At 36.6% G+C, this 16,037-nt stretch overlaps 1 protein-coding gene across 3 annotated transcripts in view; it reads left to right on the top strand.

Moving 5' to 3' along the window:
* robo1 (roundabout 1) overlaps nucleotides 1–16,037 on the top strand; it is a 610,999-nt gene that overhangs the window by 522,000 nt on the left and 72,962 nt on the right. For all 3 annotated transcript variants that reach the window (XM_067776766.1, XM_067776767.1, XM_067776765.1), the window contains 3 exons: nucleotides 4,792–5,069; nucleotides 8,735–8,936; nucleotides 10,427–10,509. In XM_067776766.1, coding sequence (XP_067632867.1) covers nucleotides 4,792–5,069; nucleotides 8,735–8,936; nucleotides 10,427–10,509 — 563 coding nt within the window. The remainder of the gene's footprint in view (nucleotides 1–4,791; nucleotides 5,070–8,734; nucleotides 8,937–10,426; nucleotides 10,510–16,037) is intronic.

Raw genomic sequence — 16,037 nt, 5'->3', positions numbered from 1 at the left:
GCGGCGATACACGTGTATACCAGAATTTCCATTTAGGGCAGAGTCTGTGGTACAAAATAGCTTAAACTGCAGCCGCAACAACTTTTATACTCACCGGCATGCAGCAATAAGTAACATCTAGCATAGCACAACATAAAAAAGTGTGTTAGGGGTTAAGCAATCCCTAGACAGTTTCGAAGCTTGTACCGTAGACGTAAAAGTCAGATTGGGCGACACTAAAATATAGCGAGAGTTGCACAGATCGACCAAGCAAGAAAGGCGTAGAACGTGGAAGCGCAGGGCTGTAAAATGTCCAAAACCCTGGGCAGGACCGGACACTGCCATTTGGCGTCACAGCAGAAGTAGCAAGTGCGAGTTAAAGGTGCAAACAATCGATCACGTACTGTACACGGGGCCTCCGCTCGCCAGTCAATGATCCCTTCTTTTAGGTTTGATACGGTTATCAGTTCTAGAAGTAGCAAATAGCTATAGATATAGAGCTTCTAGTATTTGAATAGAGTTATTTTATAATATACGACCGGGTTTTTCAGTTTTTTATTTGAGCAAACCTCTGGTAACACTATGGACACATTTATTCTATGTAAGGTTCAAAGGCCGGGCCAAGCAAACTTATTCTACCCTATTTTTGCAGGCGTGCTTGGCTGCCACTAAATATAGAGGATACCAAGGAGGGTCTTCCCATTGCCTCTCGACTCTGTCCATGATTCCGAGCCTTACGTTGGTAAAGGTGTGTCGAGAGAAAACTTTACTTTTAAATTTCCTTCTGAGTCGAAAGTAGCAATTGTGCAAGAGTTTTTTTCTATTTGATTTCTAAACAGTCATCGTTTTTGATGTTTCTGCTGGTTCCCTGATAGATGAAGTCTTTTTCCGTCTGGAACTTATATTCGTCAACAGTGGTGTGAATTCCCAGGCGCTAATGTCACGACTCTCTTTTGCAGGACAGCAAGTACTTCATAATGTCCTCGTTCACTGCAAGATCCGCTTTTTTGCTTTTTTATAGATTTAGGAAACGGGAAATTCACGGTTCGTTGGTTAAAACCAATGGTATCAATATGTTCGGTGTACCATCGCTATTAGGATCTGCTGCTTAATCTTCTTTTTGCTCAGTTCATTAGATTTGCAGGAAACCTAAATTCGAAATTAACTTTATACAATTAAATCCGTTCGCACTATCAAAAGCAGCAATGAGTGAGTTGTAGCATGCAACATTTTGTAGTAAGCACACTATATGCAAAAAGTAAGGAGCGAGTGCACGTCTTTAAATGCGGCTCTTGCTCGTCGGCTAACGGTGTGGAGTCTTGCTCCTACCTTTCGCTGTCAGCTAACACTACAGCACAATTATTTTATGTCTTGATGTCGTATTGGTTTCAGTATGGGATGTGTTGCAACATTCGCCCTCCTTACCATGATTTCCATATGGTAACTGAAAACAAACAAAAAATTGAAATCCCTAAAACTTACCACACTCAACTACTATCAGGGTAGGGAATCAAAAATAAAAAGTTTAAAGAGTCATGTTAAATTTTACAAAATTTTGAGAAATTTGGTATAACAGCTGTTATACGAGGTGAAAAGTCTGACTTTGACTTCTGACTTTTCACATCGTATAACAGCTGTTATAATAAATTTCTCAAAAACAGAATTCAGCCCTTCAAATAAGGGAAAAAAGCGCACCACGACCATATTTTTACTTTTTCAATTTGCTGAACGCGTTAACAAAAAAAAATTAAATTTCGAAATGTAGAATTTCGAACTTCGAAAGCCGATATCTATTTTTTGGAGGCTAACTTCGAGAAACGGAGATAGTACTTTGTTTACTAAGGCCTCAATCTCTACGAAAAAGTGGGTTTGTCCAATCCCCAGAAAAAAAGTTGATTTTGTCGCATAGCGTTATTATTACAAATACGAAACAACAGGTTTGACTCACTTATTTACTTTGACTTCCCCTATTCATGATATTTGGATATCTTTATTAGCTTTTCAACGCAAACCCCAATAAAAATTTATCCTCCAAAAATATCATGAGTTTCAGGTCTAAGTATAATAAGAATCAGGTAAAATAACAATTGCAATAAACATTGAAAGTGCTATAACTTCTTTGTTTATTATTTTAGTAATATGGTTTAAAGGCAACAATTTCTTGAACTTTTAATTACTTTCGTTTGGTAAGGAAAAAGGGATACTTTAGGGGGGCGGTTACAACTTTGTTAGCTGACCTAATTATGTGGAACCATTTTTTTTCCGAAATCCTCTCAACATAATCTTTAAATTTAATGGCGGACATTAGCACCTTTTTTATATGGGGACAAACCGAGTCTAATAGGCACTCAACTTTTTATGTGCATATGTGTGTATGAACATGATTAAATGTGTGTACCTTTTATGATATATTTAACATTTTCTTCTTTATCCACATTTTCAAGAATTTATTTTTATGCAAATATCGATTTTATTGTTTTTAGAAACAGACAAAGGAATTTCAGGAACTAAAATAACTATTAGATAACTTGTATCTAAGAAAAATTTAAGAAAAAGTCCAAAACTATATGAAATTCTGATATTTAACTTCACTGTCTTATGCACAATAAAAAAAAAATTGACGGCATCCAAAAGCTTGACGGGAGGTAGAAAACGCTGCCAAAGTCCTCTGAAGGGATGATAGTGATGATGATTGCATCTTGGTTTCGGGAACCCATTCCCATTAAAGATGTGTAATGGATTTCGGTTTAGAACTTTATTAAATATGCGCGTTCATTAGATTTTTCTATCGCAATTATCGGAAACATTTTCAGCGAATTAAACAACTTTTAAGTTTTAGTAAAAGGTGGAACACGCGAGTCACACTTTAGAATGTATAAACTTTCAAAACGTTAGAAAACGGTGTTCACTGTCTGCTTGTCCAAAACCAAAGAGCTCGAACTACCGCAATCATAGCCTCAGCTAAGCCGTTCTTTGCGGAAATTTTCCAATATCATAATTCTTATGCTTAATCATCGCGAGTGGCGTGATTTTCATGGAAATGCAAAAACACGTAAAGATTAATATCAGGGTAAACAATAATATTGAATACATAAAATAAAAATGTACTAACTTAGCAGAGAACAAAACCAGAAGTTCGAATTTTTCGATATAAATGAAATCCAAATTCGGTACTTATTAGAATTTAGTAATAATTAGATAAACAAATTTTAGATAAACCTTATTTCTTAAATTTTGATGTTGCTTTGCCCGGGGTGCGAGCCCGGGGCATACGGCATGGCAGGCGGAGCACGCTACCATCACACCACGGTGGCCGCATATATGTATAAGTAAATAATTATTAATATGATAGAATAACCTATTTGTAGTAAATATATGTAAGTAATATAGTAATAATTAGTAAAAGTAGCATAGCAGTAGGAGATAGAAAAATGTGTAGATAAAGGTATACTAAACATCCAAAAAGATGTATTAATAACAAATTTGCGTGGCTTGGGTCTTGTAGAAAAAATTAATTAGCAAGGCTACTAAACTGTCCATTATGAGGTAGGAATGATTATTTGGATACAAGCGCCACTACAGAGTATTCTACAGGATCCGGCGTATCGTAAAAATTTTGTTGATAGTAGACTTACGAAATCTGAAGATAGAAACTTAAATGCAATATTTAGCTGACTTATTATGCGATAATTAGTTTGGCTTGCGGGATCGTCGTTCTTATAAATTGGCCAGAGCACACTTAAATTCCATACTGGGGACATGCGCTGATCCGACCGTACTTTGAATAGGAGTTGATGCATGCTATCAACCAACTTCTCGCCCCCTATTGAACAGTTTGCTATCTAGAAATGAGGAGAAGTGCTCGCCCCTAATCTTACGTACACTCTGTACATCGGATATTGCTAGAGAGTTATGTCAATTGATGCAAATTTGGCACTCTTATATAAAAAAAGATAAAAAATAAAAAATAAATTTAAGGCGCGACAACCTCCGAAGAGATCGAAGGCCGAGCTTCTCTTCCAATTCGCGTTGTGCCCCTTTTGATTTTCCCAACAAATTGGCCGGACGGGACCTACATGTTTTATGCCGACTCCGAACGGCATCTGCAAGGCAGATGAGGTTTCACTGAGAGCTTTTCATGGCTGAAATACACTCGGAGCGCTTGCCAAACACTGCCGAGGGCAACCCCGCTTAGAAAAATTGTCTTCTAATTGAAAAATCTTATTTCTAAAATTTTGATGTTGCTTTGCGCGGGGTGTGGACCCAGGGCATACGGTGTGGTAGGCTGAGCACGCTACCATCACACGCCGGTGGCATTCTTAGATCGTAGAAATTTAGTGTCCGCCTTTGGGTTCTGGATTTTAGTTTGGGATATTCCTCCACATCTTTCGATTCCCTTTACCCTAAATGTACACCAAGAATTAGATATCTACTTGAAATAGCCGCGGAGCGCGACCGGGCTTCACAATTCAATACCTACCGAACTGTGTATTGGATTTTTTAATTACTCCATTAAACAGCAAGAATAGACTTAGTAAAAAATTGTAATTGTATTGTAGCATATGAGAGAGGCATTGCGATTTTATGGGTTGGCACGTGTTTTGATCAAGGTGTGCAAGTCTAATCAGCGACCCACTCAGAGAATCTCAAGGTTCAACAAACTCGAAAAACTGATTTCCTCACTCAATGTAATTTTTAAATTTTCAAAGTATTTTTTCGTATTTTTTTACTTAGAATCTTTAAGATCTAGGTGTGCGATATAATAACTTACCGTGTCTTGGTTTAAAAACGACTCCATATTCTCTCTTACAGCGCCTCCCACATTTGTAGTGAAGCCACAGGACAAAAAGGTTGGGTTAAATGGCGTTGCTCAGTTCCCTTGTGTTGCCGATGGCAATCCACCACCTTCGGTTTTTTGGACAAAAGAGGGTTCTTCCACATTGATGTTTCCAAATAATTCTTACGGTCATATGCATGTCTCAGTTGAAGGAACATTACAATTGAATGGCGTACAAAAGGAGGATAGTGGCTATTATGTGTGCTCCGCCTTTAGCGTTGTGGATTCAACAACGATACGGACATTTCTGCAGGTGAGTTCTGATGTGAGCATTGTGAAATGATTGAATGAGTGAATGTATGAGCAATACTAGGAAAATAAAAAAATATTTAAAAATTTCCTTACCTACATACCACAGAAGATGATATTGTTTGCATACTTATAAAAAGAAATTTAAAATTAAATCTGTTAATTAGTTCTCCATTGTATTATTGTTGTGTATTCTGGACATTGTTTCCTTTGTCAAAAAGCTTAAAAGCCGTTGAATTGAAATTCATGTTTGACAAAATGTTTTTAAATCATTAATCTTACATTAAAATGTACAGATACAAAGATCGACAAGAGGCTTATGGCGTTTTATTTTCTTAAAAAATTGTTGCTTAAATAAATGGTAAAACCTTAATAGAGTTACTCCTACTCTTGAATAGTGTCAACTTTTATAGTGCATGAAAAGAACATAAATGGCTACCCCTCAATAATAATAAAAATTTATTAGCAATTATTGCCTTCATTTCAATTTTCTTCGCTAAAAATTTGTGAAGTTACGAAAATAAATTGTGACGATCAATTGGTTTGGCAGGGTTACACTGCCACGCCGTCATTTTATGCAGGGTAAAAGTGTAGCGCTGTAGCTTTACGAGCAGGAAACAAAATAAATACGGATTCATATGCTAAAATTGCAAAACGACATCGCTTTGTCCTTTAACCAAATTTGATAAGGGATGACGAAAATCTGGAAATTTGCAACAATTTCCAGATCAGTTCTTAACACCTTTTCGATCACTTTGAGAATATTTCGAAACCACTTTAGGACTATTATTTCGAGACAACTTCTGTATTATTTCGAAATTATGGAAAACTAACCGGAGGGATCAAAGAGCGACGGCTGCGTTGCGGTGTACATTCGAGATATACTGGTAGCTATAACTGAGAGTATAAAATCGTGGGCATATTCCTCTATAGGTATAATCACACTAGAATTCACAAGACGTTGCAAGTACTCAAAAAAATCTGGGAATACTTAAAACCAGAAAATACTGATCCAGATCCGAGTATATTATTGCAACAAAGAGAACTTACCGCTTGTTGTTTTTTTATTTTAGTTTTCACAAGACCCATTTCAACACCTTTCTGTAATCGAGAAGATTTTAGTTTCGTTATTCTAATTCCATTTCGATAAATTAAAAGGGTTTCAATAAATTAGGGTTGCATACAAAAACTTTATAAATTAAAATAGGTATCAAAGTTTTTTTCCAGGATTCATCATTATCATTAATAGGCGCCTAACCAACTAAGCAATTTTCACCGTTTCGTAACAAGTCGCGCCAGCTATTCCTGTTTCGCGATATCTGACGTCACTTGGGAACACCAAGGACATTCAATTCTTCCTCCACCTGTCTCTCCCAATACAGTGGATGTATCCCCTACCCTTGCATACAAACTTCGGTGTCAACTGAAATACTGTCTTGGCCGTAGCGTTTTCTTCTATCCACATACCACGACCTAGCCAGCGAAGCCTTTGGGTTTTTATTCGCTGCACTCTCTCTATATCTGCGTAAAGCTCCTACAGCTCATAATTATACCTCTTCGTTACTTGTCGTCGGCATCATGGACAGAACTATTAATCTTCCGAAGAAATTTTCTCTCGAACACTCCAAGAGCCATCTCATCTTTTCTGGACACCGTTCATGATTCCAAACCAGACATCAAAACAGGTGTGATGAGCGACTTGTAGAGCGTGATTTTCGTTCACCGCGAACTATTTAAATAAAATTCATTATACTCATTACATCCATTTCATTGTATTGATAATACAGAAATAATTCAAAAAATGCACACGGCATTGGTGGCGAGGATATCTCCCTGACTTTCACTTCTTCATCGGCTAGCTTTTCGGGTGCCGCGCCTTGAGCTCGAGAACATCTGCATTTATACTGGTGTTAAAGCAGATGCCGCAGAAAGTTGAATGCCCCGCTGCACGCTTTCATTTTCTTTCTAAAGATTTTTCTTGATATCAGAAAGATTCCTTTAAAATGATACCGTGCTTTTACCCTGATTGTGTGTAGCATTATTTTTGTAAAGAACGTCACAGATTGAAAATTGTAAAAAAGATTTAAAAAAGGTTCATTAAAATGTGTTAAGTAATATTTACATTCTTCGTTTAAGCTTATACTAATCTTTAAATAATCAGAGTGAACCGTTCTAAAATAAATCGACGATTGTTTGATCTCAAACTCCGCTTTTATGTGAGGAAGTGACAAATAAGTAATTTTATATATTTGAAATATTGAAAATAATTGATGAATGCTCTTATAAATACATACTATACCCAGCAATCAAAAGAAACGAACCGAAAAAACGAAGCCAACAAATTCTTTAAGTATTTTAGTATTGCTTTTATATTGCAAAAAGTTTTATTACTTGCATGCAGTGTTGCCAGGTTAGCCTTTTCGAGGCTAGATTTATCCTTTTTTTTTTTGCCCTTAGCCTCGAAATTTTGTGTTTAGCTTTTTGTATAGCTTCTAGCCTTTTTTACTCCGAATATATTTTTAAAAATTTCTGAAATAAAATAATTTCAATAGTTCCTGTGAACACCTAATACCTAATAATATGAGTTCTCTCTTTTTCTGCTGAAAATTCGTTGAAAATTTCAAAGCCAGATGTATTTTCTTACTTTGAAAAAGAGAAGTATAGTTATTCTTCAAGTCAAATAGCATTAATAGAGCTGCAGTGGTGAAAACTTATAACTATACAATGGAAAAATGTACACTCCACCATGGAATTTTGGTCGGAAGTCCGAGAACATAAAAATGCATTAAACGAACCTCCTTTTTTAGAACTTGTCGAATTCGTATTTAGTTGTTTAGTATTACCACTCAGTAACGCGGAGGTGGAAAGAGTTTTTAGTGGCATGAAAATTCTGAAAACTAAATGAAGGAGCAAACTAAAAATTAAAATGATTAATGCGCTGCTTAATATTAGATGCTCATTAAAACGCTTATCTAAATGTTGTAATGACTTTGAAATTATCTATGATCTCATATCTATGGTAAATAGCCAAGCTTTATTCGCAGACTTAAGCTCTTCTGATTCTTCAGACAGGGAATATTTTATATAAATAATTAGTTTGTAATATTTTTTTATGTATATACACATATGCAATCATTTAAAGTAATTCCATGTGCTAGTCAAAGAAAATGTGCCTGATATGTTTTGAAACAGGAAGTTATGCTTAAGTTATGTTTATAAGTTCTTTTATAAAAAAAATTTAATCAATTAACCAAAAAATTTCTGGCCTTTTTTTTAGCTTCTTTTTTCTAAATTTAGCCTTTTCTAACCTTTTTTTTTTTTGCCAATCTAGCTTCTTTTTTTTTGTATCACCTGGCAACACTGCTTGTATGGGTTATTTGATTATTCGGAAAGAAATAATATCTAGTATTCAAATATCTATTCGTTTTCCCATTCACAATTTTTTTCCACTTGACATTATTGATTCTTCTTAATTAAGTGAATATTCTAAAATTGTATCTTTATTAATTTCTTTCATCTTTTTTCACAATTAAACATCCGTATTTGTGTGTGTGTGGGTGTGTGTTTGCCTGACTGTCCCTTTGTATTATAGATTTATTAAAATGCTTGTTATTGTACTTTAAAATCATATTAAAACATTTCACAATTTAATTTAAATTGTTGCTATAGGTTACATCTGTAGATGACACTCCACCACCGATTATACAAATTGGACCCTCAAATCAAACCTTACCAAAAGGCAGTGTTGCCATGTTACCATGTCGGGCATCGGGAAATCCAACACCGCGTGTAAAATGGTACAAGGATGGGACAATGCTGCAGAGTGGCAATCGTTATACAATAGTACAGGGTGGTTCATTGCGTATAGATGGTGAGTTATAATATTGAATATTGAAAACATTATTAGGTATGTTTCTTAAAATACTTATTTATTTTAAAATGGTGTGTAGTGTACTTGCTATATACTCGTATGCAGATAAAATGTCCAAAAGTGAAAATGAAAATTAACAAGGAAATTTTATATATTTTTATTAAAAATTATTGGTATCTAAATATATGTGCGTTTGTCATCTGAAGGATCAGATGGACAGTATCTTTGAAGCTTTTCATGGAGGAGATACACTCGTAGGAATTACCTATACTCTGCCCCAGAAGCCTTCTTGCCGGGGCTTTAAACGATTTCTTTAAATGGGTGATCATAGATGGTCTTAACTACATTGAAGTACATCCAGCCATAACTAGCGAGTGTAGGTTTTACGTGAGTACCTGCCGACGTCGGTTTAACCTCACGGATGCACCATAGTACACCAGTCAAAGAAGGTTTGAACAACTTCCAAGGCTCGCTTACCTTGGTCCCAATCGATAATGTGAGGGTTGTAGGCCTATCTAACACCTCTTCCATTCTAAGGGTCATGGCACCCGGTTGCAGTGCAACTCCACATTCGACTAATCAACTCTTACCGCATTCGGATATCAACTACAGCCATCACGATGCTCCCTAAAGTAGTCTCCCTCAAATGAGCAGAAACGGATCAATCTCCGCGGGCTATCTGCTCCCTGTGATACCACTTTAAAGTCTTGGTATTAATTTAGCAGCCGAAGCTATTACCGGTTAGGTATCCACATACACGGGACCGCGCCTGGAAAAAATAAAAATAAAAATGAGCCTGTAAGGGATGACGGAAATTTTGTTACAATTTTGTTTATGTGTACAATGAGTTCATAAGAAGCTAACGCATCTTCTATGTTGCTTGGTCGCCGAAACTGCGACGCAACCATTCGATGTTTCTTATCACTGCGGTAACGCCAGAGCAGCAGAGAAAATAGGCTTGTTTTCTCTTGAGAGAAAGCAAAAAAAAGACGAAGAACCTCGCTTCTTCTGAGGCCAGTTTCTTGAAAAAGTTGGTAAAATACTAGTTTCCCGCAATTTTAGACTGCCATAAAGTTTAGGTTCAACTACATTAACTGCGGGTTTTAAAATTGAGGTGGAATATAAAAAAATATAATAAAAATGTAAGGCGCGACAGCCTCCGAAGAGATTTAAGGCCGAACTTCTCTTTCAATTTTCCTCATGCTCCTTTTTAATTTTTTTCTACAAATTTGCGGGACGGGCCCTAGGGAATTTTATGCCGACTCCGAACGGCATCTGCAAGTCAGATGAATTTTCACTGAGAAGCTTTTCATGGCAGAAATACGCTCGGAGTGTTTGCCAAATCACTGCCTAGGCGCGAACCCGCTTCGAAATATTTTTTTTCTGATTGAAAAAAGTTTTTTATAAATTTTCGATATTGCTTTGACCTGGAGTTGAACCCACGATCTTCTAAGATAAAAAAGTATGTCAATATCTCTTTTCCTTTTCAGATCTACAACAAAGCGACTCCGGTCTGTTTACTTGCACGGCCTCTTCGGAGAGTGGTGAAACATCTTGGTCAGCTACTTTAACGGTAAGTTAAACAATATTATACCAAAATGCTTGAACTTCTTATTCAACTTTCTTAATTGGCTAATTTTAAGGGTTCAACTATATTGTCCTGCTTAAATAGCCCATTTATGCTTTTATTACGCTAATAGAAATTAAAAATTTATAAATTATAATAATGTGTCTCTTAGAGTGCCAAATTTAAAATCATTCCAACTCGTTATGCGCCCCTTGACTTTTTCATTTGCTGTTGTTGTATGTGACATTATGGCTGTCTCCCATAAATTCGATTTAATGGCATAATTGTCGCGTCATACCACAAAATGGCAATAACTGTATATATGCACATGGTCACGTACAGCAAATATACACCAAAGCACACACACACACACGTAAGGACAAATATATAAGAATTAGGGTGCTTTTTAACCCCATTTTAAGTTTCAAAAGACCTTTAATTTTAAATCATTTCAAACTGCTCATAGGTTTCTTCCTCATAAATTGAGTGGATCAACACTCACAAGAATTCACAAACTATTTTTCTTGGAAGAGCAGTAAATTATAGGAAAGTGCGCACCGGCCTGACGTAAAAAAATAATCGTATATATCCCAATAACACGTGGTCTCTCTAGTGTGAGTTTCGGGCCACCCTTAGAAGTTTTCCAGATGATAAAATATTGATTAAGCACAGTCTTTGGCAAAATGATATCTAGCCTAACCTGTAAGTGTCAAAGACTCATCTTATCTCATCTTTGTTGGTTGTTTGGAAATAATTCCTGTGGTTGGACGTTTGTAGATTCTTTATTCTGCTTAGTTGTACAAAACAATATAGGTAAGCTTCGAGAATCACCAAATTAAAGATCGCCTAAAACAATCTTACTTAATCTACTTCCCTGGCTAAAATAAAGTGGCATAGCTGCCTATAGGCATAACTTTCTTATCAACTCCAGCTTCTCTTCCATGAAATCTTGAATGCAAGAACTGCAGCGTAACGTCCTCTATGAACCGCTGCTGTTTTCATTCGACCTTTCATACTTCGGTTTGAAGAATTCCCTAGAGAAGAAGTCTCACTACATCAAATCCGGCCTCATTTTACTTTCTTTATACTAAGTCCTTTTAAATTTTGTCCGTGAATTTCAGTAACAAATTGGAAAATTCAGCAACTTTCTTTTTGTAATAACTTTTCGTTGCGCCAGAGGATGTAAGCTTGGAAATAACTTCAAAGACCGATGACAATGCATCATGGGGAAAAGGCTGTCTTTAGTTGGCGTCGGGAACCTCTGAAGTCACTTTTCGATAATCTAAAGGTCTTAGATATTTAACCTAGCTGAAAGCCCTATTAGAATGCAATATTCAAGATACAAAGTTCTTCTAGATGGCGCGGGAATCTAGATAATTAGCGATGTTTTAGAAATTTTAGAAGAATCTTCCTATCGATTTTTAAGTAACTTTTCATTGAGCTAAAAACTTGAAGTATTACATTCAGCTCAGTGCAACGAGAAAATGCAACAACAGAGGGAAAAGGTCCGATTCCTAGGGTCCATGTATTCACCATAAGAAATAAATCAACTTTTAGGTTATATGGAGAACACCGCCAACAAAGAGATACGTTAGTACCGAGAATTTGTGAAGCTCGATTCGTAAGCGAATAGATGTACTTCTAGAAAACTAGTGGGTACATTTAAGTTAATAAGAGCTCGCACAGGGATTGAAGTTAAAATACAACAGAGGTAACTTTATCAGAAACAAACCTTTTCCCGGCTTCTTGTGTGTAGTTCGCCGGCTTTTTATAGTAAATACCTTATACAGACAAGCTATTGTTTTTATTATCGGGTTACTATTGAAAGCGAATTACTGTCGTCAAGTAATTGGTTTGTTTTCGCCGTTTCATCGGCTTCTTCTTGTTTTCTCATCGTATTGTTACCGACGGGTTGCAGATGTATTATTGAAATTTGTAAAGAAGTTATATCGATATCTGTTTCATAACAAACCGATGAGTCGTCGTAATATCGTATCGTTAGTACTCCAATAATAATTTGGTAACAACCGCATAAGGAACCAATAAGTTTTCGATATAAAATCGGTATTTTTTTAGGAACAAAAATTAATAACACTCCGATAACAAATCGATAACTTTTTCATATATTCGATGACTTTTTAATATATTCACATATTTCAATGACATATCGATAACTTTTGAAAAAAATCGTAGAATTTTTATCGTAAAAGATTTATCATTTTTGACTTATAACCGATACATTTTCGATAAAATATCGGTAACTTTTCTACTACATAAATATCTATAACTTCTCGACAACAAATTGATAACTCTCACATAACAAACCGATGACAAAAATTTTCGATAATAAATCGACACATTTTTAATAATATACCGATAACTCGTGAATAAGTAATCGATAAACTTTTGTTATCAATAGCCAGTTTATAACTCTTCCATAACAAAATGGTAATATGCCGTCCGGTTTTCCCACATTACAGTATCTACAGCGTAGTGACTACATTTACCCTTATATTCTGTGTTCTTCCATCTATCGCACAACTTTCAAGGACTACGCTTATCCTACAAAACCAAATGCTTAAGAAAATTGTCGCATTTTACTCTGAGTGTTCTTAGGCCAAGCTTCACCAATTTCTTGTGAGGTTATCTCTTTGCCAAAACTTTTCCGGTCACCCTACCTAAGCGGCATATACATACATACGTAGATATAAAACCCTTCATATGGAAGGACTACACAATAGACATTTTTCGGCGACCACCCTGACGCTCTAATATTTATGTATATTATTACACATGTGTTTACTTACTCACATTTGACTTTCTGCCTTCAAATGAAATTTTGCTAACAAATAAAGCCCACGCACGTCCTTTACCCTATAAACTGACCCAACCATGGCGTGTCACAGCTGTGCTCATTTTGTTTAGCTTCGATCTCCTTTTTGGCCAAGGTTGTGGTTTGAGAAAATTTTCATGCACCGAGTCAGTTAAATAATTCAAGCCCTAACTATTACACCACCTAACTCCAATTTGGCTCAGTGGTTGGTTGGTTTGTTGAGCAGGCTTGTAGGCATCCAGCGAGCCAGTTAAAAGTAATAAATGGTTAAAATTAATTTTTAGTAAATTTTGTGTACTTTGAGTTATGCACTTTAATTTAAAATAAAAACTGTGGCAGAGTATTGGCGAGTGTTGTGAATACAGAGCGATGGAGTTTTTCGAAAATAAGGCTGCATTAATTGCCACCGGACTATTATTTATAGGCTATTAATTGTAGCCGTGTAAATATTAATAAATATTTATGAAAAAATGTATTTATGTAAATATAATCAATTGATAATAGACGCAATGAAGTTAGCAAAATGTTGTTAATACACATCGTATTTTTGTATATATCGGCGGCCGCCGTGGTGTAATGGTAGTGTGCTCCGCCTACCATACCGAAGATCTGTGGTTCACGCCCCGGGCAAAAGCAATGCCAAAATTTTAGAAACAAGGTTTTTTAATTAGAAGAAAATTTTTATAAGCGGGGTCGCCCCTCGGCAGTGTTTGGTAAGCACTCCGAGTGTATTTCTGCCATGAGAGTAGATCACGTCCCGCCAATTTGTAGGGAAAATTAAAAAGGAGAACGACGCAAATTGGAAGAGAAGTTCAGCTTAAAGTCTCTTCGAAGGTTATCGTGCCTTACATTTATTTTATATTTTTTTATTTCTGTATATTTAGTTGAAAGAAAATTAAAGTTGGCAACAAATTGATTTCCATTTTCATATTTCGATTTTATTACTAAATTGCAATGGAAGTCATCTGAATTCAGATTGAATATTTTTATCGCATACATTTCGCGACAAAAACTTTTCAAAAACTATGGATTGCAACTTATTGTTTCCATGTCAAAGACTGAGCTCAATAGTCTATACGAAGGAAGCCGGGGGCTCCGCATATCTCATTTAGCTGAGGGACATAAATTCGTGTTCATGAGGATGTTTAGTGATTCCCCATCCTCTTCTCTCAAAAAGTGATCGTTGTTATGATCTTTGGACAGAAAGGAAGAAGTGCTACAGACTCGGTCTAAGATATCCGAATTGATCTCTTCCTTTGCCTCATTTTATCGTTACCAGAGCTAAGTTATGAAGCAGTTTTTGCATAACTTACATACTTTTAACAAGACAATATATTCTACTTAATATTGCCCAGGATAGGTTAGGCCTCACATAGATTAAATGTGTCCATAGTGTTACCAGAATTGGTTTGAACCAAATGGGAAACCCCCAATCAGGTGCCAAGGCTTATGTTATGGAAAGCTCTGTCCTCTTGGCAAACACTAGAAGTTTTCTTGTTGCATCGAGATCTGGCAACTCACCCACCCCTTATAGCTGAAGCCTTGTCCTGGCCAGCGGAGGACAATAACACAGAATGTGCTCAACCGTTTCTTCCTGCAGCTCGCACAACACCTGCTGTTACTGACGTGGCCTAACTTATGAGCCTGTGACGCCAGTAGGAAGTATGCCCACCGTGAGCCTTATATCATAGGCTTTCCACGTGATCTTAGAACTTTTGCAGCAGCGCACTTTTGTTCACGTCTTTCCTGCTTGATGGATCATATGCAACTCCTATCTCCTTTTAATTTCTCCCAAACGAGTTGGTGGGTCTAGTGTCGTTTCAGCGAGTGTTGCACCCTCCTTTGCCAACTCATTGGCCTTTTCGTTAACTGCTATCTTTTTATGAGAGGGGACCCAGAACAGACGTGTGGTCCGACCTTAGCCAAGGTTTTCCACTACTTCTTTGCATTCCAGAACACTTCTCGATGAAGTACTGTGTAAGATTATTGCCTTAATCGTCGCCTGACTATCAATGTAAATATTGACGCGACTTAAGCTTAATCACGCTTCCTCCAGAAATTCTACAGGTGTAAATGGCATGCAATGCTGTTTTCGGGGAAGTTTTTAGGGCTCCCGTTATGCTAATCATTGACAATCTGAATACCTTCTCTAGTTTTTTGCTATACGTACTTTTTTGTGTGGCTGTCCACCAAACAAAGACCCTATTGTAAAGTAGGGTTAGACAAATACCCAATGAGAGAGCTTGGGTGATAGGCCCCACGTACTTCCTAGCATCTTCTTTAATGCATACAGTGCCGTGGAGGCTTTCTCGCTCTCTTTTATACATGAATTTTTCACGACAACTTACTATCTAAGGTAACTCCTAGATATTTTGTGCTGCAGTTTTTTGTTGGGTTACCCTTTCAAGCTTAGGCTTTGTTAAAATAAATAACGAGAACCTCCGAAGAGATTTTACGGGACGGGACCTACATGTTTTATACCGAATCCGAACGGCATATGCAATGCAGATGAGTTTTCACTGAGAGCTTTTCACGGCAGATATACACTCGGAGTGCTTGCCAAACACTGCAAAGGGACGACCCCACTTAGAAAAATGTTCTTCTAATTGAAAAAACTTGTTTATCAAAATTTGATGTTGCTTTGTCCGTGGCGTGGACCCAGGATCTTCGGTGTGGTAGGCGAACAATGCTACCATCATAC

The sequence above is a fragment of the Eurosta solidaginis genome, chromosome 3 (assembly GCF_040869045.1).
Source record: "Eurosta solidaginis isolate ZX-2024a chromosome 3, ASM4086904v1, whole genome shotgun sequence".
Lineage (NCBI taxonomy): Eukaryota > Metazoa > Arthropoda > Insecta > Diptera > Tephritidae > Eurosta > Eurosta solidaginis.
This window is presented reverse-complemented; position numbering and strand designations above follow the sequence as displayed.